A 23,025-nucleotide genomic window follows, 5' to 3' on the forward strand; every position below is an offset into this window, starting at 1 on the left:
GGACGGCCCAGCACCTGCATAATCACTTGTTTGGTTTCTGCCATCTCCACGGGATTGGCAGCTGTTATAAGCCCCATTTTACAGGTGAAGAAACTGAGGTCTTGGCGTTTAAGTAATTCTCAGGCCACAGAGTAGGTGGGGAAGGAGCCAGGGTACTAGCCAGAGCCCTATCGTGCTCTGCTGCCCCCACAGAGGCAAGCCAGGCCCTGCCTGTGCCGTCTCTCCGCTCGGACCACAAGCTCCCCACGGGGAGGGCTGAGCTGTGTCCACTTCCATGGCCCCGTGCCTCACGCCAAGAAGATGATCAAAAATGCTTGAATGAGCGAATGCCTCCTGCCTGGATGCCAACCGAGGGAGCCCTAGGCTAGGAGGCTGAAGACCTGGGTTCGAGGGTCAGCTCTGCTATGGACTCCCAGTGGAGGGGTAGCTAACCAGAGGACTGGTTACAATGGAGGGGTAATAATTACAAGGGAGGGGGAACAGAGACACCCTTGAACATGACATAACTGCAAAGCAGGCCTCCAGGGCTCTATGGGGGGCTCAGCCTATGGCCTTGGGAGCAAGGGAAGGGGCCCGTGGGGGACTGTCTTCCTGGGGCTAAGATTTCAGGGAAACACACACCCCCCCGGACCCCTCCACCTTTCCTATCCCACCACCTCCTTCCCACTCCCACTCGAGAGAGCTGAATCCCTGCGCCAGGCCTGAAAACGGAATAACCCTCTCTCCGTAGAGCCTTTGCTCTGAGCTGGGCTGTTTAGTTGGCCTCCCTGCACTTCCCACCCAGCACGACCGTCGGGGCCCCAGAAACTCTTGTTCCCCAGAGCCAATGCCCCTTTCAAGTGGGTTGGAATCCGCTTCCTGTGGGCACCTTCCTCCCACCTGCCCACCCAGGTCAAAGGGGGCCCCGGCAGGGGGTGGGCACGGTCTGCCTGCATAAGGTTCTGTGCTGTTCCAGCCCCCAGCTCCCAGTGGACCCATGGTCCCTCCATCCAGCTGGCTCTCTCACCTCCACATAAAGAGACTACTTGTACAGCTGCCAACGGCAGAGCGGCTGGAAGGACAGTGTGGGCCACGTCCCAGGCCAGGTGGGTGGGGGCAGAGCCTAGTGGCAAGGCTCTAACCGGGACTCAGCAAGGCACAGGGCGAGTGGGCTCTCCACTCCAGTTCCCAGGCCACCGTGCCCCCGGGGAAGGCCAGGAACACAGACCCCTCGGAGTTCTCGACTGCCAGTGGGGTGCCTGGGGGCGGAGGGGGGCAGCCGCACCCCACCATCAGCAGCAACCCTGGCAAGTGCTCGCAGAGCTGGCCACTTCCATCCTCCAGCCTTTCCAGAGCGGCCCCTCTGCACCCAGGCCTGGGCTCTGGAAGAAAGGGAAGGAGAACGGAAGTTCCTGTGAACGAGCCGCGCTGGGTCAGGCGCTCTCGAGGTGCTTACGGGCATTAGCCCCCTGAACCTTCCCATTACCCCACCATGTGGGTACCGTTGGCCACTTTCACAGACCCAGAGGCTTTCACAGATTTGGAGAGGTGGAGTGATTAATTCAAGGCCAAAGCAGAGCTGGGCGTTCTGACTGTTGTCTCAGGAGTTAATTTAAGTCTGTTCAAAATTTCGACCTTGAGCCTTAAGTCCATCGGCCCATGAGCTCCTGGCACATAGTAGGTGCTCAGTGGATACGTGCTGAGGAGGGAAGCGCAGCAGAGACCCTCTCTCCAGGGCTCTTGTCACAACCTTCCCTTTGCCTCCCAGGGAAGAGGAGAGAAGATAAGCAGCTACTGTGTGCTCCGCGCACATCATCTCCCTTAATTCTCCTCCACTCCTAGGCAGGTGGGTGTGACTTACAGAGGAGGCGCCACCATCAACCCGAGGTCACCCTGCCATCGGCAGCGGAGCCTGGATTCTAACTCAAGACATCAGGAGTCAGACAGGAGCAAAGCAGTCAGCCTACCTCCGGGCCTGACCTGGAATTCAACTGGGACAGAGGACGGGGTGCCCCCTGGAGGAGCCTCCCCAAATTCTCAGGGCCAGCCTGTCTGCACCACCCCCACACTCTCTGTCTTCTTCCTGGGTCCCCAAGGCAGGGCTGGCAAAGCTCCTCCTGTCCTCCTGGCCTGTTTTCCCCGGGGGAGGGCAGCCACAGCCTCCATCCCTTCCAAGATACAGGCGGGAAGGAGGCTGGGAGACCCCCCAGAGGAATGCCTTTTCTTGGGCCTGCCCTCCCGCCCGCCCCAGCCCCAGAGCCTCTGTCTGCTTCTGATCTTCCCTGTCCTCCATTCGTGGAACCCTTGCTCAGTGCCCTCTGGGTCAGCCCCCACTCCGGACACAACCCCTGGCCTCTGCCCGGAGCAGGCCTCCTGGTGGGACAGCTTCCCTTTCTCGCTGGTCTGCCGGGCTGCCCCATGGCAGGTGGCCTCCCAGAAGCCAGCGCTCCGGGCAGGCTGGGGCAAGGACAGTTCTGGGCCCACAACCTTGTACCCCAGGTCTCTCCAAACATTGGGCCATTGTTCCATTGTTCCAGTCCAAAACAGAGGGTGGCTCTGTGGCCTTGGGGCTGAACAAAAACCTGTTTAGCGAGGCTCTGCTCCTCCCATGCAAGTTCAAGAATTTGACCAGGAGCCTGGCTGGCTTCCTGGGAAGAAATAAGCTGAGGAGACAGGCCTGAGCCTAGAGCTGAGAGGGGGCAGCAGGGAGCAGGAGACCCTCAGCCTGCCTCGTGGGCCCGCCACATGCCACTGGTGTGTAAGCGGTGAGCCCTGCCGGCCACAGGCTGTGAGCTGGCAGCAGACAGACGCGTGGGACGCTAAGCGTGTGACGAGAAGCCCAGCAGCCCAGCCTAGCCTCTGCTTTCCCTCTGTGATGGGGGCGGGGGGGCAAATGTGCGTATGCTCACCCTGCCGTGGGCTTGGGTAGAGAGCAGAGGGTCAACCGTAGTTGGGTGGCACAAGGAGGCTGCAACACAGCCTGGGGACCGTGAGTGACAGACCGGCTTCTGGCAGCCGTGCCCTCCCTCCCCGGGGGAGGATGACGCAAGCCCCGGCTGACTGCACTCACTGGTGCCAGACTGTCAACCTCCCCACAACCCTTGGGCACAGGTGCCATGGTGATTCCCACTCTACAGATAAGGAAACTGAGGTACAGAGAAGCAAGAGGTAGAGCTGGCTCCTGAACCCAGACCAGTGACTCCAGAGGGATCAAGAATGCTCTTCACTTTGCTCCCATGACTGTGGGCAGTTTTATTGACAATTTTGTTAAATGGCCTCAACTTTGTTGTGGCCCAGCCACAGAGGGCCAGGCCCCAGAGACGTGAGCTCCCATGGTGGGAAGGACCCAGGAACAGACGCATGGGATATGGTCAGTGCCACCCCTGTGGCAGCCGGGGGTAGCCTATAGGTCGGGTTTTCCAGAAGTAGGACTTAGTCCTGTGGCAGGTGGGGAGGGGGCAGGACATTGCTTCAGGTGGAGGGGACAGCAGGCCTGGGTTTGGAGGCTGGCAGTAGCTGGCTGCGCTCTGGTGACAGGAGACTAAGAATAAGGGCAGAGCTGCTGGCCCAGGAGGCCAGAGAGATGCAAAGGCAGGTCTCAGGCCTTTGTGTGTGTGTGTGGAGGGGGGGTCCTCATGGGGCTGGACCTCTCCCTGGTTTGACCCTTTCCAACAGGAATGTGCATCAACCCAGGGCCCTGAAGGCAGGCCTCATGGAGGTCCCTTTGAGAACCTTTGGGTTCACCCTTTAAATTAAATGAGAATTTAAACTTGTGAAAAGAGGCATTTGCTGGGTCACGTGGCTGCCTCTGCCGGAAGTCCTGCCAAGCCAGCCTGGGCCTGCCTTAGCTCCCCTTTGCCATCGCGGACACCACACGGGAATCAGAGCACAGGCACCCACTGCTTGGGGGGCCTCCGGCACCAGCGGAAGCCAGACCCGCGGATCCCTGGCCCCCCAGCCCAGCAGGGGGTCGGTCCTCCGGGGGCTCCAACACAGCAAAGCCTGGGAGGGCGGAAACGGCAGGTGTGGCCCCAGGACCCTGCCAGGCGGGCCCCGTGCCCTGCCGGGCGTCACCTCGGGCACCGCGGGCATACCAGCCGTAGCTGCCAGGAGGCCAAGCTCTGCTGGTTGTCGGAGTTAACCCAGGATTTGTGTGGCACTGGAGTCCCTCGAGCTCCAGGGGGGCGTCTTTCTCTGCCTCCTTCAGGGTGTGGTGACTGAGGCTGTCCCAGAGTCCCCGGAGAGGATGCTAAGAACATCATCACTAGCTTCTCTCGCCCACCCTACCCCCCGACCCCTCATTACCCTGGGGCCATGTGCCGCGGGCTGGAGGGGGAGATGCTCAGTTCCCTCCCAAGGTGTGTGGGGGGAGGGGTGGGGGGGTGGCTGACAGGACGGTGCCCCCCCTTCCCAGGCAAGCGGGCCTGTTCAAGGTCTGCCTCCCCGGCTTCTCAGTTGTGTGGCCTGGGGCAAGCCATGTACCGCTAGGGCCTCTGTTTCCCCATCCGCTAAATAGGGACAATATTACTGACGGCCTGAGATTTAAATGAGATTAATACATAGAGTACAGAGGAAGTAACCAAGAAAGCTAACATCTTCCTTTTCCTTTCTGCCCCCCCATCAGGACACTCACACATGCATACACATGCGTACGCGCATATGTATGCACATACACACACACCTGTGGGTGTTCCTATTCAACCACTGGGCTTCCCCAGAACACATCTTCCTCAAAAAGAAATCAATTATCCAAGGGGCCAAGGCTGGTCTCCATGTGCCCTGGCCAGGTGGGGACGAGGAGGGGGCGCTTCGAGGAGGGGGCCGACTTAGGAAGCACGAGCCGAGTGCGGGGTTAGGGCCGCGTTAGGCGTGGCAGCCGGGAGCCGGCCTGCCGGGTTTGGACCCCGGCCCTGCCGCCTGCCAGCTGGCTGACGAGGTAAGCTACGCCGGCTCTCTGGGCCTCGATCTCCTCCGCGGAGGGCCGTCACGGGCTGTCTCCCGTGTAAGACTGTAACAAAGGCTGAACGATCAGTCTTTCCTCTGGCAGATGTTTTCTGAGCACCTGCTCCGGGCGCCAGGGATGTAGCGTGAAGAGGACGAGTACAAGCTTCCGCTCCCCCAGTACCGACGTCCCAGTGACAGGGACCGACAGTCACCACCGTGCGTGGACAGGCCATGTGTGGACAGGCCATGTGTGGGAAGTGATGCGTTCTCCCCAAGGAAGGATGAAGCCAGGAAGGGGAGGGCAAGCGCCGGGGGATTTTAGCCGAAGGCCAGGGCCCGCCCTGCTGCGCAGCGGTTTGAGGAAAGACTGGAAGGAGGTGTGGGAACAGGCCAAGGGGCTCACTGGAGAGGGGCCAAGGGACCCAGGCAGAGGCAAGAACCAGTGCAAAGGCCCCAAGGCGGGAATAGGGCTGCCAGGAGTGGGCAGCAGCCAGCAGGCCAGGGCAGCAGGAGAGGAGCCCGGTGGGGGAGCGGCAGAGGGTGCCGTCGGAGGGAAGGGAGGGCCAGGCTGAGGGGGCCCTGACTCTGAGGGACGTGGGAGGCATGGGGGATTTTCAGCAGAGGAGCCACAATCTGACGCATCTTTCTAAATGATCCTTCCTTCTGCTATGTTGAAAATGGACCACAGAGAGAGCACGGGCAGAGGCAGGGAGGCCGGACTCCGTGGGAGGACCGGTGATAGGGTGGCTCGGGGTGGCAGCAGGGGAGATGCTGAGAGGCAGCCTGGGTCCGGAAACACTCCGCAGGCAGTATGCACCGGACGTGCTGAGTGGATGGCGGGGTGCGGAGGGAAGGGACGAATCTGGACCAGGCTTTGGGGTTGGCCCAGCAGCCGGTGTTCGTCGCGGGAGGCGGGAGGACGGGAGCTGCCTTCCTGGGGTGGCTGCACGAAGACGGGGCGCTACCGTGGCTGCGCTGGGTCAGGCTCACCTGAAGTGTCCGTCTACAAGGAGCATCCTTTCCGTGTGGGGCTGGTGGTCTAGAGTCAGGCTAGCTGTTCAGAAGAGGACCCTGCTCTCCCCCCACAGAAGCCCCTGAGCGGCCTGGGGTCAAAGCCGAGGGGCGCGGGCCTGCTCCGCCTCCCCCGCCAAGGCTGGGCTGCCACAGCCTTGCCTTCCCAGCAAGATGTGAAAGGGACCCAGCTCCCCCCGCCCCCAGGCCCTGTGCACACCGCAGGGCTCCCGCAGCAGCACACTTGAAAGAGCCAGGGGGTTATCTGCAAAATTCCAATTAAATCCACAGGCTTTGATAATTTGATAAGCCGCTCTACAGTCGCCCCCCGAGTCAAAATACACTGTTACTTGATCCCGTGTTTATGTTTCAGGATGGAGGGGGAGGTGTACTGCGGCCGGCGGGGAAGGTGCAAGCAGCTCGAGACAGGGGGGTGCGGGCCCTTGGCTGATAAATCGTCAGCCTGTCAGGCCAGGGTCACCTACGGGTCTGGGCTCTGAACGGCAAGCACACCGTGGTCTGGAACACACGTCTCTCTTGGCGGTTCCTGGAGGCTGAGCGCGGCCAGGGAGGAGGAGCCCTTCAGAACTGTCTGCCACAGCTGACCCTACTTCCTGAGCCTCGGGTCTGTCTCGTGCTGGAGGGCTTCCTGGTCTCGGGCCGTCTCTTGCCAGGCCAGCTGGGAACCAGCCCAGGTGGCTGGCAGCACCTCAAGAAAGAGGCCGATAACCCCACTGCCATGGTGACTCGGAGGCAAATGCTTTATGACCCCTCCCTGCAAAAGCCAGGCTGTGATCTGCAGGGGGGGAGTGTGCACTGAGCCACATTCCATTCTGTTCTACAACCTTCCATGAACAAAACTGCTGAGTCCTTCCTATGGGTGGTCTTCATCCACTTGTTATCTCTGTCAGCCCTCTTGACCATTCCATGAGTCCCGCGTTATCATGTGTTAGGGATGGGAAAACAGAAACACAGAGAAGTTGAGCCAATGGCCAGAGATCACCGCCTTGAGTGGCAGGCCCTGACCCCAGAGCCTGGCTCTGCAAGGCCATGCCCACTGCCTCACCAATGCACCACCGTCTCCCCACGCCTGGCTAGCATCATTCCTGAGGGCCTTCTGGAAACGGGCAAAAGGCCAACCTACTGCCATGAGTGCATAGGTGGAGAGGTGAAATAGGACCAGTTTATGTAGCTGACTGGCAGAGAACGGGGCTGAGGGGCACGGATCAAAGGCAGGGTCAGTGATTTTGTGGCGATGGACCTGCTACTTCACCCGAGAGCAACGATCCCTCTCCCCTCCGGTGGGCACGTGATCATATGGGACTTCAGGGACCATCGCCTGGGGAGGGACATCTCTTCTCTCCCCATGGAAGGAAGAATGGAAAGGAAAGGGCAGGCTGTGAGAGACCATCACAGCCGGATGGGCCGGGGCCACTGCTGGGGTCTCAGGAGCCTTCCTCTGCCCTGGGAGAGTGAGGACGGCTAGGGCAGCAGCACGGAGAGCGACACAGAGAGGCGTCAGGACCCCAGTCCCCCTGACCCCTCCCAAACCATGGAGGCAGGCAGGAGCAGTGCAAAGAGTACGGGCCTCTGTATGAACCTGAAGAATCTGGGTTCAAGTCTGGGCTCCCGCTGTGAGCCTCTGTTTCCTCATCTGTAATGTGGGGATAAGAATCTAAGTCCTCTCTCATGAGCCTGACACGTAGCAGGTGCAGTGAGAGCAGTGCTTCTCCCTCTGCTGAACACACATTTCTATCTCGTTTTGTTGTTTACGAAGCTCTTGCCCAGCCCTCATGTCCTCTGACTTTCACAGATAATCCCTGGAGGTAGCAAGAACAGGGATTCATCACTATTCCCTTTTTCACAGGTGAGGGAAATGAAGCTCAGGGAAGCCATGGGAGTGACCTGCCTCGAGGTTGTGTGGCTAGTAAGCAGCAGAGCTGGGGTGTGAACTCATCCTATTCTCTGTAGCTTTCAACGAGTCTGCCTTCTGAGCCAGTCACTGAGGAGTTTCTGATGGTTTGTAGCATTTGCTCGTTTCTTAAGCCCATGGCGGCCATCAGAGAGATGGCAAGCCTCTGGGCTGGGTAGGTTTTTCTCCCCCAGCGGGCCCAGGCCATTCCAGGCTCTTGGTCTTCTAGTACGAGTGAAAAGAGAAGGGCCCCTTTCGGCAGGACCGCCATGTGTGGGTGTGCAGACCGCGCGCTTTACAACCTCCGTGGACGCTGTTCCCAGTGCAGTGAATGGTGTCCCCAGAGCCACGCAATGCACACCCTTGTCTTCAGACTTCTCCTCCCCGTCACCAGATGGCTTCTGGCCTCTTCCCACCTGTCCCACATCGCTCCTCCGTACAATTCTTCCCCTTCCCTCTGGAGTACCCACCCCCTCTGCGTCTCTGCCACCCATCCTGGTACTTTAAGATTTTAGGGGAAAAGAGACGTTGAGTGAGGTGATCTAATAGCACCCCCGACAGTCCTCCCCCCATCCTCTAGCCAACACACTTCCCTGCCTGCCTTCTTCTGCTCATCAGCTCCTGGTGGAAACCAGAGTTTTGTCTCCACTGAGAACCTAGTCAGGTGAGGGAACTGTTCTGAGCAAGAGAGCGTGGCCCTCACAATGGAGTCTGGTCACGTGTGTGAGAAACCAGCATGACTGGGTATATCATCCTGACACCAGACCCAGAGCATCCTGATTCCAGAGAAGAGACACCTGCCTGGTTCCCCATTTCTCCCCAAACATGGAAATATCAGCCAGCATGGGGGCCACTGGGAATCAAAGATTTGGGTTCAAGCCTCCTGCCTGTCACATACCCAACCAGCTGTGTGATGTGGGGAAATCACCTAAACTCACTGGGACTCAGTTTCCTCCTCTGTAAACACGGCTACTAATGTCTATTATGAACTAGCCCAGGAGTTATTCAGCAGGCGAGTTCTCAGCCTGGACAGCACATGCCTCCCCGGGCCTGCATTGCATCTGGGAGCTTGGTAGCACCAACAATTAAGAGCAATGACTGCTAATCCTGGACATCTGAGCAGAGGGACCATTAGACTTTCTTTTACCTCATCTGATCCTTACGGTAACATGTGAGCTAGAATGAGTGTGCAGGAAAACCTGCTCCCCAAATGCAGAGACACCCTTACTTGCCAGCCCTGGGGTCAAGGGAAATGAGGAGCAAGCTTTGCAATAAGAGCCTGGGGAATAATGGTCCATATCCCTTTGGTCAATCTCCTTTTCATTTTATCTCCACATCCTGAGCCTCTCCAGGCTGCCCTCAGCTTTGGCTCACACCTCAAAGCACACAGAAGAGACCTGAGCTACCACTTACTCTTTCGGGGGGTTGACATCCTCTGGTCGGGCCTCAAAGAACCGAAAGACTTCATCACACTGTGAAATGTGGGGGGGCAGCCGGACAAGTGCCTGTGGAAAGACAGGAAAAAAGGGCATTAGGTCTGATGAAAACCCAAAGCAGGGTCACCCTGGGCTGTCAGTGTGATGGCAGAGGCTCAAGGACGGTGCCGTGGACGACACAGTCGACCAGCCAGCCGCCCACCCAACCAGACAACTCATCAACAAATCAACTAATCAGCTAGCTAACAAAACAGCTCTCCATCCATCCCATCCACTAGCCAACCAGCCAATTAATCCACTAACCAACTAGTCAACTAATAAAAATAACTCATCGGTCAACCCCAGTCAATCTATCAACCATCCAGCCAGCAATTCAACCAACCAACAATTCAACCAGCCAGTTCGTCCACTAAACAACCAGCCAACCAAACCAAAAACAGTGCCCATTGATCCCTAGGTCTCAGGGCCCTCAGGAGCTAGTCATTCTGCATGAACCCTGAGAGAATTCTCTCCTGGCCACAGAGTAAGCCCAAGATCCTTAGCCTGACAACCCAAGATCTTATTCTACCAACCTCATCTCCCATTAGCCACATTCCAGGATCGCCAGATAGTCACTGTCCCTAAATACTGACTGCACAATTAATTATTTAATGACAAGCAGATAATTCTAGCAAGGACAACAGGGGGCTGTGATGGAATCCGACGGGACCTAGGACGATTAGCAGAGAGGGGGGTTTAGGAAAGACACTTTGACACTGAGAGGAGAAGATGGTCACCGGGTGGGGATAACTGTCCAGGTAGGAGCATGGGCCGGCTGTGAGCTTGTCCTCCAGGGAGTCCTGAGCATCTGCTGTTGGAAAGTGAGCCGTGACAGCCAGAGGTGGTCAGAGCTCCTGCAGCGCACCAGCGCATACTCTACCCCTCGTAGCCTGGGGCACCGGGGACCCCTGACCTGCCCAACATGGAGGCGGGGTGGGGGTGCTGTCGTGAGACCAGGTGAAGCCCTGCCCCTGGCCACTCCATTCCGTATTCAGAGAAGATACTGGAATGGTTCTTTAGTACAAACAGACAGGAGAAGTCGCTGCCAAAGCCGGGCTGAGGGCCCGGGCCAAGGGAACTCTGGGACAGGGCCAGGAGAAGGGAGAGGGAAACTTGGGACTGTGGGAATTGCAAAGGACTGCTCATTAGGAGGCTCCAGGTAAGTGGTCAGCTGAACAGGAGCCTGTCACGTGCCTGTGCCTCCCTGGGCCCCCTTCACTGGGGCCGCTTCAGGTGCCGTGACCCGATCTGGCAGCTCCCCTGTACCGAGGAACGTGCTGGGGCTTCCATGTGCGGAGTCACTGGGAACCTCATGATGGTCCTCTTGAGGGCAGACCTCAACCTTATGTTACTGATAAGGAGGTGGAGGCTCAGAGAGGCCACGTGGCCTGCCCACAGGCCCTGTCAAAGGTGGGAAAGAACTTGCAGAAGGTAAGCTCCCTGCAGTCGGGATTCTGTTCTGTTGACTGTGTGTCTCCAGATCCTAGAAGAGTGCCTGGCACAGAGCAGGCAGGCAAGAAGTATTTGCTCAAACGGATGAATGAAGAAGGGTTTTGCTGTGCCAAGCCCAATACCCAATAGTAGTGGGACATGATAATGGGGCAAAAAAAAAAAAAAAGCACATGTGGTCTTTGACTGCAAGAAGAGAAGTCTAATGTTAAGGAACGGGGAAGCAATTGTTCAATTCTCCTCTGAGCTGGTCAGGAAACCATGCAGGTGTGGCACTGAGCACCAGGCATCCCACCACGATGGTCCTTTTTGATGTCATACCCGCACCTGGGCAAGATGAGACAAGACCCGACTGTGGCAGGTAAGACAACACTAGGCAACTCACAGCTGTTCTTTCTAGAGCCCATGGCTTTCCAAGGGTCTCTAACACATCCCATCCCCACGAACAGCCAGGAAACAGAAAAGAAGGGAAATGAATATTTAATGGGCAACTACTGTGTTTCAGGCACCATCCTGGGCCCCTTGACCCCACTCATCCAACAAACAGTGAGGGCTTTTCCGTGTGTGCATCTGACATGGGGCTCTGCCGGGGGTCCCAGGGATGAGTCAGACGCAGCCCCTCTGCCCTTGCCAGAGCGCGTGTGATGACGGGTCGCTGGAGGTAGACATTCTGTCCTGGAGGCAGACATCCTTGCCTTTGTTTACGACGGGGACACTGAGGCTATTGTGCTAATGTGCAGAATTAGAAGGTAGAATGGGTGCAAACTGCCCCCAAAGCATCCAGGTTTTCACTTAACCTACCTAACCTGTTTTCTCCCCCAGGGAGGGTAGAGGGAAAAGGAAAAGAAAAACTGAGGAAGGAGAGAGAAAGAGAAAGATAGAGACACAGACAGAGAGAGAGAGAGGGAGAGAGACAAAGAGACATAGACAGGTAGAGACACAGATGGAGAGACAGATATACAGAGAGAGAGACGACAGACAGGGACAGAGGGAAAATCAGGCCTGTATGCACGAGGCAGAACCTAAGGGCTGGGCTGGGCTGGGCTGGGCCGGCAGGACGCAGGAGGGAAACCATGACCAGGGACCCGGGCTGCGTGCAGACTCACTGCCAGGGTGACCTCCCTGCAAGGAAGAGGGAAGGGGGCCAGGGCAGGTTTCCAGCCGGCCCAGAGCGCTAGCACCCTCCCGGCTGAGCACACTGCCACCCACCGGTGGCGCGGGCCCCGGCCGGCCAAGGGCTCACGCAGCCCCAGCAGTGAACACAGGGGCTCTTCATGCCGACAGAGACCGGCATTCCGGGGGCAGAGGACGTGTGGGCCGTGAGGGCCTCAGACAAAGAGGCCTTTTGGTCGAACCACCGAGGCATCTTTATTTAACAGAGAGCCCCGGAGGGAGCCGCATGGAGGGCTCATCCTGACTTCAGGCTGACGAGAGGCTCTCAGCTCAGGGCAGCTCCCATCCGCGCCGCCGCCAAGGACTGCTCTGGCCAAAATCATTTGGCAGGAGGGCTAGATGCTGAGCAGTCAGTCCCCGGGGCCTGGGCCGGTGATGACTGCCAGAGCTGGGGAACCCCCCAATCCAGCCGTTCTGAGAGGAGCAGGTGGGGGCCATACATGAGTATTTCCAAGGACACCACACAGGCCTAAAACTCTGCCATTGGACATTCAGGATTTCTGCCGTGGGGTGGTTAAGTCGGGGCCTTAGGGCCAGCCAGGTTTGAGTCCTGGCTCTACCATTCATGGGCTGTGTGATTCTGAACGTGTTGCTTGCCCTCTCTGAGCTCAGTACAATGGGTTTGACATGCCACTATCTGTTAGGAGGCTAAGTGAGACCATAATGAGGAGGAGCCTAGCACAGTGCCTGGCATTGAGTAAACATTCCGTAAATTTTAGTTGTTGCACTATTGTCCTTGTTGTCATTGTTCTCTAGGCGACTGCAGTGAGGCATACTAGGAAGAACACTGGCATGGGAGTCGGGAGACCTCAATTCGAGTTCTAATCCTGCCCCTATATACTTGCTACGTGAGCTCACCTCACCTCTCTGGTTGTCATTTCTTCTAGGATAAAGCAGACTAGCTCTGGAATCTCACGCTATCTCATGGAACACCTGTTTGAGAAGGTAAAATGAGTTTTGTGGGCACATGTGAAATGATGCCTTGTAGATGCCCACCTTGGTCATGGAGATCACCATGTTCATTAGTATAGCAAAGGCTCTGAGAAGTCCTGCAGGGAAGAAACCTATCGGGCTTTGTTTAGGTCAGCATTTATTAATAATCTTGACATGCTGGGGGATTGGCTCATTTAATCATCACATTATGACTAATTCCAGTTTTACAGAAGAAGCAAATAAAGCACAGAGAGGTTAAGAAATTTCTCAAGGCCACACAGCCAGTAAGCAAGATTTTCAGTGAGGCCATCCGAGTCCAGAGCCTGTGCTCCATCTGATCTTCCGGTCTGTACTGCCTCCAGCACTCTACCCACAGGTCTCTGATTATAGAGCAGGTCCTCCAACAAGTCCTACTAACAGTCATGGAACACAGCTGGGACGAATCCAGGCTACGGACATTCTGAAATTTCTTCCAGCTCCAACAGCCCACGGCTCCAGCACTGCAAACAGCACCGTTATGAGTCAATTCAGTGTCTGACCTATCATTCAATCTGACCGAGCCTCTCGATTCAGGTTATGTGGGAAAAGCTGGAACGAGCATGACCTCCCAGCCCTCAGCATCTAGGGAGGGGGCATTGCCCCGGGGGGCTGCTTAGAGTATGCAGGCCCCTGTCCCACGTCAGTTGAGCTGACTTCAGTCCCTTTCTGACCTTGCCATTCTGTGGTCCAGGGGGTCCGTGAGCTGGCTAAGGGCAGATCTGGAGAAACGAGGCAAGGGAAGGAGCCGAGGGCAGTGGGTGCCTAGGGCTGGGGGAGACTGGTGAAGAGGTGCTAAAGAGCCACCCAGGTTTGCCATCAGCCAGTCCTTCCAGTGCCCCCCTTCCCCAGTGCTAAACTGCCCTGAGGTCTCTAGCTCCTGGCCTGCCCCACACCATTTTCTGGGAGCCACTGACATGGGCCACCATTTGCACTGTGTCATCATTCTAGAAGACGCATTTTCGGATAAGAGAGAGGGTGGCTGCATTGTGTACCTCTGAGACCTCCACCCAGATGCGGCTGGCACAAGTCTGGTTTCTCCAGTGCGGTGGCATGGGAGGGGGCCCCAGGCAGACTGTCCTCAGACCTTCTTCAAAAGGACCCCCCTCCACAAAGCCCACCACTCTGGGTAGGTCTGTCCAAGGACAAAAAAGTTTTACATTTGGCAAAACAACCTTGGGCATCCTGCTCTTTCCACAGGATCAAATATTTTCCTCTTTTTAGGAACATCATTTTGATTTCTGATCAATGGAAATCTTCTGGGTAAAAGCCCAGGGACTAAGGGTGGGGTGGGGGCGTGGCACAGGGGGCTGGAGTCCCATCCATCTGGCCGCCCACTCCCTGCCCCCAGCCCCACCCCTGGGCTGCCTCTGGCCTGCCTGGACTGTTTCTCCTGGATCCCCATCTAGGAAGCTGGGCTCACGGAACTTCTGTAAATCAGTATTTCAAACACAGGAGTTCTCTTTTTGAAGGACGGAGCTGCAAATCCTTTTGAAATGGAAATAGCGTCTCGTTCGCAGCAGCAAGTGAAGCCCTGTCACAAGGGCTCCTTGTACATCGGGGCTTTGGGGACATGTCACCCTCATGGGAGGTGTCCTCTGCTTGTGTGTGATCTTTGTATCTTGTCGGCAGATATTGGCTGGACACCCACATGAGGCCAGGCTTCCTGCTTGTTATTGGAGACACAAAGATAACAGATGTGGCCTTCAAGGAGCCTCTGGTCCGGAGAAGGTGGAGAGACAGAAACTGTCCTCCTATGGAGGATAGGTGTCCTGCCTGGAGGCATGCACAGTTTTCTGGGGTGCTCGGCTTTCCCTGGGGAGTCAGGGGGCTTCTAGGAGGGGCACCATGGGAACTGAATGCATCCCCAGGAAAAGGACTAGCAGGGGCAAAGGGGTGGCAGCCTAAGGGACTCTGGCTAGTTGGGAACGGCTGCACTTCTGATGGACTGGACTGCAGGGCGGGAGGAGAGGCAGGTGCTGAGGCCTGAGCAGCACTTGGAACGAGCCCACAGAGGGCCCAGCCAAACCCCTCACAGGTTCTTGTGGGCAATGGGGGCTCCTCTGAGGGTCTTTAAGGAGAAAAGGGACACAATCAGCTTTATCCCAGGCTGGAAATCCTTTTCCTGGGTCTATGTGGGCTAACAGAGATGGAGAGATTCTACCAGTTGGGTTTCCCCAGAGTACCAGCCCACTTGGAAGGCATGAAAACATCAATCTTCGCTCTCTGCCTCAGTCTTACCACCAGCAACACTCCTGGCCCAGGCCAGCCCTTAGAATGAGGGCCACAAGAACAGTCAATCCTATATCCAGGACTGAGTATAACAGGAAGCCATGGTGCTTCTTCAAGGAGTGTGTTTCGGTTGGGACATGAACCTTTCTCTCCATTAAGGTGAGAGCCAATGATGGGCCATGCATGGTGGGAGGGAGATGCCTGGGACTAAGAACCACCACCCCAAAACAGTCTCAGTTTTTGAATCTGGGAAGTGGGGATAAAAATGAATGAGTCTGGGCGATGTGGAGGGTGGGCCTTCAAGGCTGTCCTTCAGGGCTGACCCCCCTCCCCCAGTCTGACTACAACCAACCCCTCCTCCCTCCCACAAAGAAAGCCATTGATCCTGAAAGCAAGTCTATCTTGGACAGCAGAATAATAGAAGCAATCTCAGCTTTTTGAGAAAAAAAAAAAAAAGAATTCTAGTTGCACCCACCAGGAAATGGAGACTTGTATAAATGTCATTACTATGGCAAAGAGCGAGTTGATCATTCTCAAACACTCTCTCTCACTGCCCCCCACCCACCCCCTGCCCGGGATATTTATTTTATCCCACAGACAAACACTGCAAACATGTATTTCACACGCAGGAACGGGGTAAATGGAGTCACTTATAAAACGTTAGTCGGAGCCCCTAAAGTATAGCTCTCGCTTGTTAGTGAGATGAAAGTCTTCGACTTTTTGAGGCCACAGAACCATTAAATATTAACCGCATAACCATGTTGCCCATTAAATTAATTTATGGAGTTAAAGAAATGCCTTTGGAACCCCTCTTGATAGACACCCAGCCCTCAAGTGCCACATAAAACAATCACCTGGCTGGTGCTCGGTAAATTTTCCGTGACGCCCATCCAATCTGCTCCATATATGTTTAAAATTAACACTGAGATTTGGGCTGTGAAACCACCTCTGGGCAGAGGGACCGGCTGGCCGGCGAAGGCAGGGAGCCCGAAGTCTGGGGAGGTCTACCGCACGGTCAGACTTTCCACGTCTGAGTCCTGGCAGAGGAGCTGGTCGCTCTGCGTGCAGAGCCAGCTTCACAATCTTGGGTGCATTTGAATCCCCAGCAAATCCCGGCCTGGGAGTCCACGTTGTCTAGCAGTCCAAGGAAGACGTTGGCCAGCCAAGCAGAGCTGCATACTCAGGGTATTGGAAATAAAAACCCCAGAGGTTCTCAGCAGTGTGTCCAAGGACAGACATGGACAAAGGAAGGGCTGGCCATGAAGTAGACCGTACATGGCACTGATCATGGAATTCACAGAGGGGGCCAGTGATGCTGAGCGAAACTTGGATCCCTAGTGGCCATAGATTGGACCATCAGGAGGCAGAACTGTGATGTGCAATGCCGGGGGTGTGGGGGGGAGGGCAGTGGCTAAGGACTGTTTCTGGCTTATCCCTAATGGCCATTCCAAGGTCATTTCAAGGTCTCTGACTATCAGAGCACAGATCCCAGCTTTCTAGTTCAGCAGAATGAAAGGTCACTTCTGCACTGACCTGCCCCCCTGCCATTCCCAGAGTAAATTAGAGGCCTCGGAGATGGCGGGCTGCTTGCCGAACCCCTGACGCTGCTCCTTGTTGCCTGGCTCTGAGCAGCTCTTGTCTGGGCTAATCAGGTTAGGAGGCCCCGCCTCTTGCAGACCCCACTTAAATGGCGCCCCCGGCCACCAGCAGCAGCACCACTGGGGCCCCACAGCCCCCCTGAATCTCATCCTGATTCAGGAGTCCTGTTCAAAGCCTGATCCCCGGAGATAAGATGTTATCGGTTTCCTCCTCCGGATGGCCCAGGACACACCGACTGCAGATGCCTCGGGCTCCACCAGCCTCCGAGGCTGATGTGAGCCATAAATCCCCAGCTGGGAGAAGCCTCCCCCCCTTCGCCCCCTCCTCCATGGGCTGTGCCCATTTATTTAACTTCTTGGGAAAGGAATAAAGAGAAGTAAGAGCTCAGGCGGCAGCCGTCAATTGAACTGGAAATGGCAAATGCACTTTAAAGAGAAAAATGGGGCGCCTGGGTGGCTCAGTTGGTTAAGCGACTGCCTTCGGCTCAGGTCATGATCCTGGAGTCCCTGGATCGAGTCCCGCATCGGGCTCCCTGCTCGGCAGGGAGTCTGCTTCTCCCTCTGACCCTCCCCCCTCTCATGTTTTCTCTCTCTCATTCTCTCTCTCAAATAAATAAATAAAATCTTTAAAAAAAAAAGAAAAAAAAGAAAAAAAAATAAAGAGAAAAATGAATATTGATCTGAAGAAGAGGAGTTTCTCGCGTTAAGGGATTTATCATGGGGAATTCTTTTTAGGTTAAGGCAGAAAATGTGACCAAGTATAATCAGCATAGCTACAAAATTGAAACTTGGGTTAATGCAGACTCTATGGGAGCGCTCGTCTTCCTATTGGCTTGGGAGCACCAGTTAATACATTTAGCAACTTGCTTCTTATTTAAACATTTTTATTGCCCAACATAGTGTTTCTGAATCATAAAGTATTAGCACATAAAGAGACCCTGCAGTCACAACTCTGCGTAGGGACAAGGGAGCCGTCTTTACCCTGTTTTATAGATGAAGGAAACTGGGGCTCAGAGAGGTAGACTAGCTTGCCCAGAGTCACAGAGCTAGTGGGGGTGGGGGGCAGTGGGATTCGATCCCAGCTCTTCCCACCCTAATACCAGCACTTGCAACCAAAGACAATCCCACACTTGCCTCTCCTCAGGATTCTTGAGTCAGACTCCACAGCGGGTTTCATTTAACTAAGAAATCGTATCTCCATGAAAGCCAGTGGGAACATTAAATTGTTTACGCCTTGTAGTAATAATAATCAAGAGCTGGCGTCGACTGAATACGTCCTCTGTGCCGGACGCTTGCTGGTGCCTGGCCTGGGTCAGTCAGTTCCTCTCCTCCCCATGACGGCCTTCTGTGGGGAGCTACTCTTCTCCTCCCTATGACACAGATGTGGAAACTGAGGCTCTGGGAAGTTAAGTGGCTTGCCCAAGTTCACAGAGCTAGTGAGGGTTTTGAACCCAGGTAGCCTAGCCATCCGGAGGCCAGGTGCCAAGGCCACTGAAGTGGGAGCCTGTCATCTTCACTGCGGGGGTCCCGGGCTCTAGTCAAACTGTAAAGACAAATGGGCTCTTCCTCATGACATTGCTGACACTCTCCCATCTCTTCTTTGGCATTGGCTGTTTTCATGCTCCTGTGGCACACGCGCCTCTGTGTGTGTGTGAGTGTAAGTGTGAGCACTTGCACGGCTAAAAATGTGTACATAAACATCCGTAACCATCAGGACTTCCGTGAATAAACAAATAGGCATTTCAGAGGTTTCAGGTGCTATTGAACTCAGAACTGATTCCAACAATTCTGGTCCCAAAAGTAATTCAAAGCAACAGCTCTCCTGTGTCCAGGAAAATGTCACATACAGAACATCCGGTCGGCGGGAGACCCGAGCTCCCAAGCCGCTGGAAGTGATTTAAAATAGTGTTTTGTAAACATGGGCATGTCCCGAAAGAAGTCAAGTCTCAGCTGTGATCCCAAGGCCCTTGTGCCCCAGAGGGTGGCCCAGTCACGAGTGACCCCTCCCCGAGGGACACTCAGACACTGCCCTGGCCTTTCTGGGCGTCAGGCCGCACCTGCTAGACCACAGCAGGAGGTTTGGGACAGACGGCCCTCCTTCACAGATGCACAGACTCTCTGGCAGATGGACCGCCCCCGCCGCCCCCCACCTCCAGACACAGCCTTACCCGGCAGTACTCGTCGATGGGCTTCAGCCTCTTCACAGCTACATCCCGGATGTGGCTTCTCCGGAAGAGGATTTTGCCTGGAAGAGAGACGCTTGTGAGCCGGGTGATTCTGGGGAAAGCTGCCATGGGACGCGGGCCTCCTGCCCTCCCATTCCCCTCTCCCTCGGCTTCTCAGCGTTTTAGCTGGCCACCAAGTGCCACCACCTCTGCCCCTTGTCAAGAAAACAAGAGAGGAGCAGTCACCTCTCCCAGGGGGCAGGAGGCGCCCGAGGCTGAGGGCCCAGGACCTCTGGGGCACGGGAGCAGCCTCCGAGGCTGCCATCTTGGCCAAATCACCTTGTCTGGGTCTAATGGCAGGATCGATGGCCTGACGTGGGCGTGGCTCCCAAGTGACCTCACGAATAAATACAAAGGACGGCCCAACCCACACGCTGTGTTTTGTTCTCAGGCCCTTCCCTCCTTGAGAAATCGGCATTCATTCCTGCCAGCCAGGCAGGAATTCCTAGTCTTAGTTTAGGTGGGTGGCTATTTCCAGGGCGGGTGCGGGCCAACGCCAAGGGAGCACGGCGGCCCCAGCCTGACTTTTCTCCAGCCTCTCTGTACACACAGCCTCTAGCAGTTCAGGCCATGGTGCGGATGGGCTGGTACACCCCTCCGCAGGTGTGGGCGGGGCTTACAGGAAACGCCAGCCCCTCAAACCTTCCCAGCAGGCTCTTCTGAGCTAGCCCAATTCCATTTTAACAACTAGATCAATGCATGGTCCTTTTCCACCGGTTCAACTTAGAATTTGAACTCCTTGGTCTGACTCTCAAGTCCTAACACTGTGCCCCGTGGCCATCAATGTCTAGGTCAATGCCCCCTTTTTAGAAGGCCTACCTTGATTGGCCAAGCTGGGAGTAATCTCCCTCTTTCCAGAACATCCACACACTTTGTCCATTCCTAAGGCATGTGCCCCATTCTGCTGTATGTTACAGGTATTTGACAGCCTCCTTCCATCAGGGGCCTGTGTGGCACATCTTAGAACCCACATGGCTCAACAAGTGGCGAAGTGCTGGTCCTAGAGGTGTAATAGGCATCTGTTGTCCCTGTCTGCCCAATTTCCCTCTGGAGAGCCTCTCTCCTCCATTCCCAGTCCCTGTGGTTCAAAGGGGCCAACCACACTCCCTGGCAACAAGGGTAGGCATGTGACCCAGCCCCGCCAACCAGAGTCACAGTGATTGGCTCAGAGATGGGCAGGGGACCCGATCTGCCCCAAGGAGGGTCAGCCCTGAGACTTCTGCTAGAGCCCTTTCTCTCCCACAGTCGCTGAGCTGGAAGGATGAAAGCCTGGAGCTTCTCGTAGCCATCTTTATTACTGCCTGAGAAGGAAACCTCCTGAGAGAAAGGAGCGGTGCCTGGAACAAAGTAGGTGCTCAATAAATGCTTCCTGAACGGTTGAAAAGCAGAGTAAAGAGATGACAAAGGGCAGATTCCTTTGACATCATTTGAGCAGCTGGAGGACATAGCTGTTCTGAACCCAAGGTCTACTTGGTACCTGTCACATGTATAAAGCAAAAAAATTATTTTTTATTGCAACTAGTTGGAGATGGATTTTTATCACTTGCATCAAAGGAGTTCTAATTAAGATAATTGCCATTGCATGTGAACAAATATGTAGCTTGTATATCAATTCACGTGAGCTTCTTCTATCGAGGCCCTAGGGAGGTACTGAGCGTTGTCGTGGTTTAGGCTGTTTCCCAGAAGCAGACCCAGAGATGAGGCGCATCAGTGGTTTATTTGGGAGCCGTTCCTGGAAGATACCAGGGGGGCGTGGAAAGGAAGACAGGAAAGGGAAGGAAGTGGTACCCAGCCAGCTAATCCCCACGGGGAGCCACAGCTCAGGTCCGCTGCGGAACTCCAGGGGATAGTAAAACGGACTATACCTCAGAGGTATCCTGACTGAGGGCGAGCGAGGAGCATTTATCACCAGCTCCCCTCTTGGGACCATCTGAGAGCATCCCATCTCTGGCACTTCAGCCGAGTAGGTTTGTGAGGCTAGAACAAAGCCCCCGGCTGTTCCCATGAGCAGCCTTTGGAGATAGAGGTGAAGGGTAGGGGCCCAGGGGTGGGGGGCACTGAAGGAAGCTGCTTTCGCCTGAGCTCCCGGTCACCAGCCCTGTGTCTCACGCCCCCCCACATTGGGTGCGACCAGCTCCTTCTTCCCCTTGGTACCACACTCCACTCAGCACAAGGCTTTGCACACAGCAGAAGGTGCCCCCCAGGTACCCGCTGGCCCATTCACTTTCCTCTCCTGGACTGTCCCTCCAGCTTTCTCCCCTGCCTTCCTCTCTGAAGCCCGGCACATGGGCCATCTCCCCAGCAGAGGCACGATCCTATGCAGACTGGACAACGTCATCAAGATAAATCGGCTCTGCCATGTGTGTTCCTTTTGAAAGGAGATAAAACACGATTTATCAAGACACGGGAGACGGCCTCTTTTCCTTGGGGGAAGATGTCACAGATTTGGTATTCCTGGCCTCCTTGCCTCCTACCCCTTTTCTGGTTGCCTGTCGCCTTACTCCCCGCATGCCGCGGGGGCGTATGCACACAGCCCTGGGGACGGCGTGGGCACCACACGGGCAGCTGCAGGAGACCTGCTCTCGGGCCGGACCAGATGCCAGGCAGCCCTGGGTGGGCTTTCTGAGCCCTCTGCCTGAGCCTCCTTCCTCGGGAGCTGGAGGTTCCCCCGGCCCAGGGATGCCCGTGGCCACGCGGCCACCTGAAGGACTCGTCTGAGCAGCGGAGGAAAGTGAAGGGGAGACCACAGCGGGGACCCAGGCCCGCAGACCTGGCTCTACCCTGCGCTCCTCCTGAAAGGAGAGGAAACATGACCTATCCATTCTCCAAAAATAGCACTCCTGTCCCTTCCCATCCTGGCGAGCGACGGAAAGGAAAGGAGGCACATGGGAGACAAACTGCCTCCCTCTCCAATGCCCCGATCTCAAGGCTGACCCCTCCTCTGAGTTTGGTGTCCCCGAGATGTGGGGATAGGTACATAGATCACAAAAGACCTGATCCCACTGCAGGCAGAACCAGCAGAAAACTAATAGTTAAAGGACAATGAAAGCCTCCCTAAGGTGCAGAAGGCTGGGAGAAGGGAGGGATGGTGGTGGGAGAGGTGGGGAGACAGTGCATGGGCTCCCCGCCCACACTGGTACGGCACCCCTACCTTGCCCCTCGCGCCCACCCCCTGCAAGTGAGGCTGCCCTGCCTCTGCGCCGGACACCTTCCACCCCCCCACCCAACACACACACAAAGCTCATGGGTCTGTTGCTCAGGGGCAAAGGCAGAGGAGAATTTCCATAGCAGCCATTTCCCGGCTGATTTTTTGGAACCCCAACAGGGCTTCTCTCCTTCCCACTGAAATCCTGACAGGAGCAACGTTTTCTTTTCTTGGGGCTTTGGCACAGGCCGCAGAGGGTAGGAAGGGGAAAGAGGGAGGGAAGATCTGGAAGGGATTCTTCGGTCTTGACTTCTCTGTTAGGAATCCAAACCACACTGGGAAAGCCACACCGGGAACTGGATTAAAAGGGAGAGAGAAAAAGAGGAGGAGGAGGAAAATCCCCATTATAGAAGCCAAGACCACAGGGCATTAAAGGCCTCTTGTAAATGTAATTCAGCCTGTTCATAGCTCCTGCCAGAGTCTTCAAAGCCACGCAGATGCTGCCCCAGAAATATGATAAAGCATCATAAGGAAGATTACACACGGGCCATGAAACAGACCTCAGGATGTAACTCATTCCTTAAACTGGAGAACGCTGTTGAGCCTGATGGGGTCCAAGCACATAAGTGTAGGTCCTGCTTGCTGCCGCTCTGGGCTGGGGTGAGAAGGGAGGACAAGCAGAAGGAGCAGGGGGCCTCAGCAGGAGTCCTGGGTTCAAGTCCTGCCTGGGCCACAGGCTGGCTGTGTGACCCTGAAGCGGGTTCCTCCTCCACTGTGGCCTCTGCAGTCTCATCTGGAGGTGGAAGGCCTGGGGCTCCACCGCTCTCCCTCCAAAGGCCCTAAGATGTGCACAGTGGGGGTGGTGGGACTGAGAGGGACAGAGGAGGAGCGAGACAAGCAGAAATAGTAGCCA

The 23,025-nt window shown here is 55.9% G+C and overlaps 1 protein-coding gene across 5 annotated transcripts in view; it reads right to left on the reverse strand.

The window, feature by feature from the left end:
- SH3PXD2A (SH3 and PX domains 2A) overlaps positions 1 to 23,025 on the reverse strand; it is a 229,114-nt gene that overhangs the window by 93,670 nt on the left and 112,419 nt on the right. For all 5 annotated transcript variants that reach the window (XM_032423478.1, XM_032423479.1, XM_032423477.1 and 2 more), the window contains 2 exons: positions 18,911 to 18,987; positions 9,260 to 9,351 (listed from right to left, as the gene is read on the reverse strand). In XM_032423478.1, the coding sequence (XP_032279369.1) occupies positions 9,260 to 9,351; positions 18,911 to 18,987 (169 nt within the window). The remainder of the gene's footprint in view (positions 1 to 9,259; positions 9,352 to 18,910; positions 18,988 to 23,025) is intronic.

Source organism: Phoca vitulina, unplaced genomic scaffold (assembly GCF_004348235.1).
Source record: "Phoca vitulina isolate PV1807 unplaced genomic scaffold, GSC_HSeal_1.0 scaffold28, whole genome shotgun sequence".
Lineage (NCBI taxonomy): Eukaryota > Metazoa > Chordata > Mammalia > Carnivora > Phocidae > Phoca > Phoca vitulina.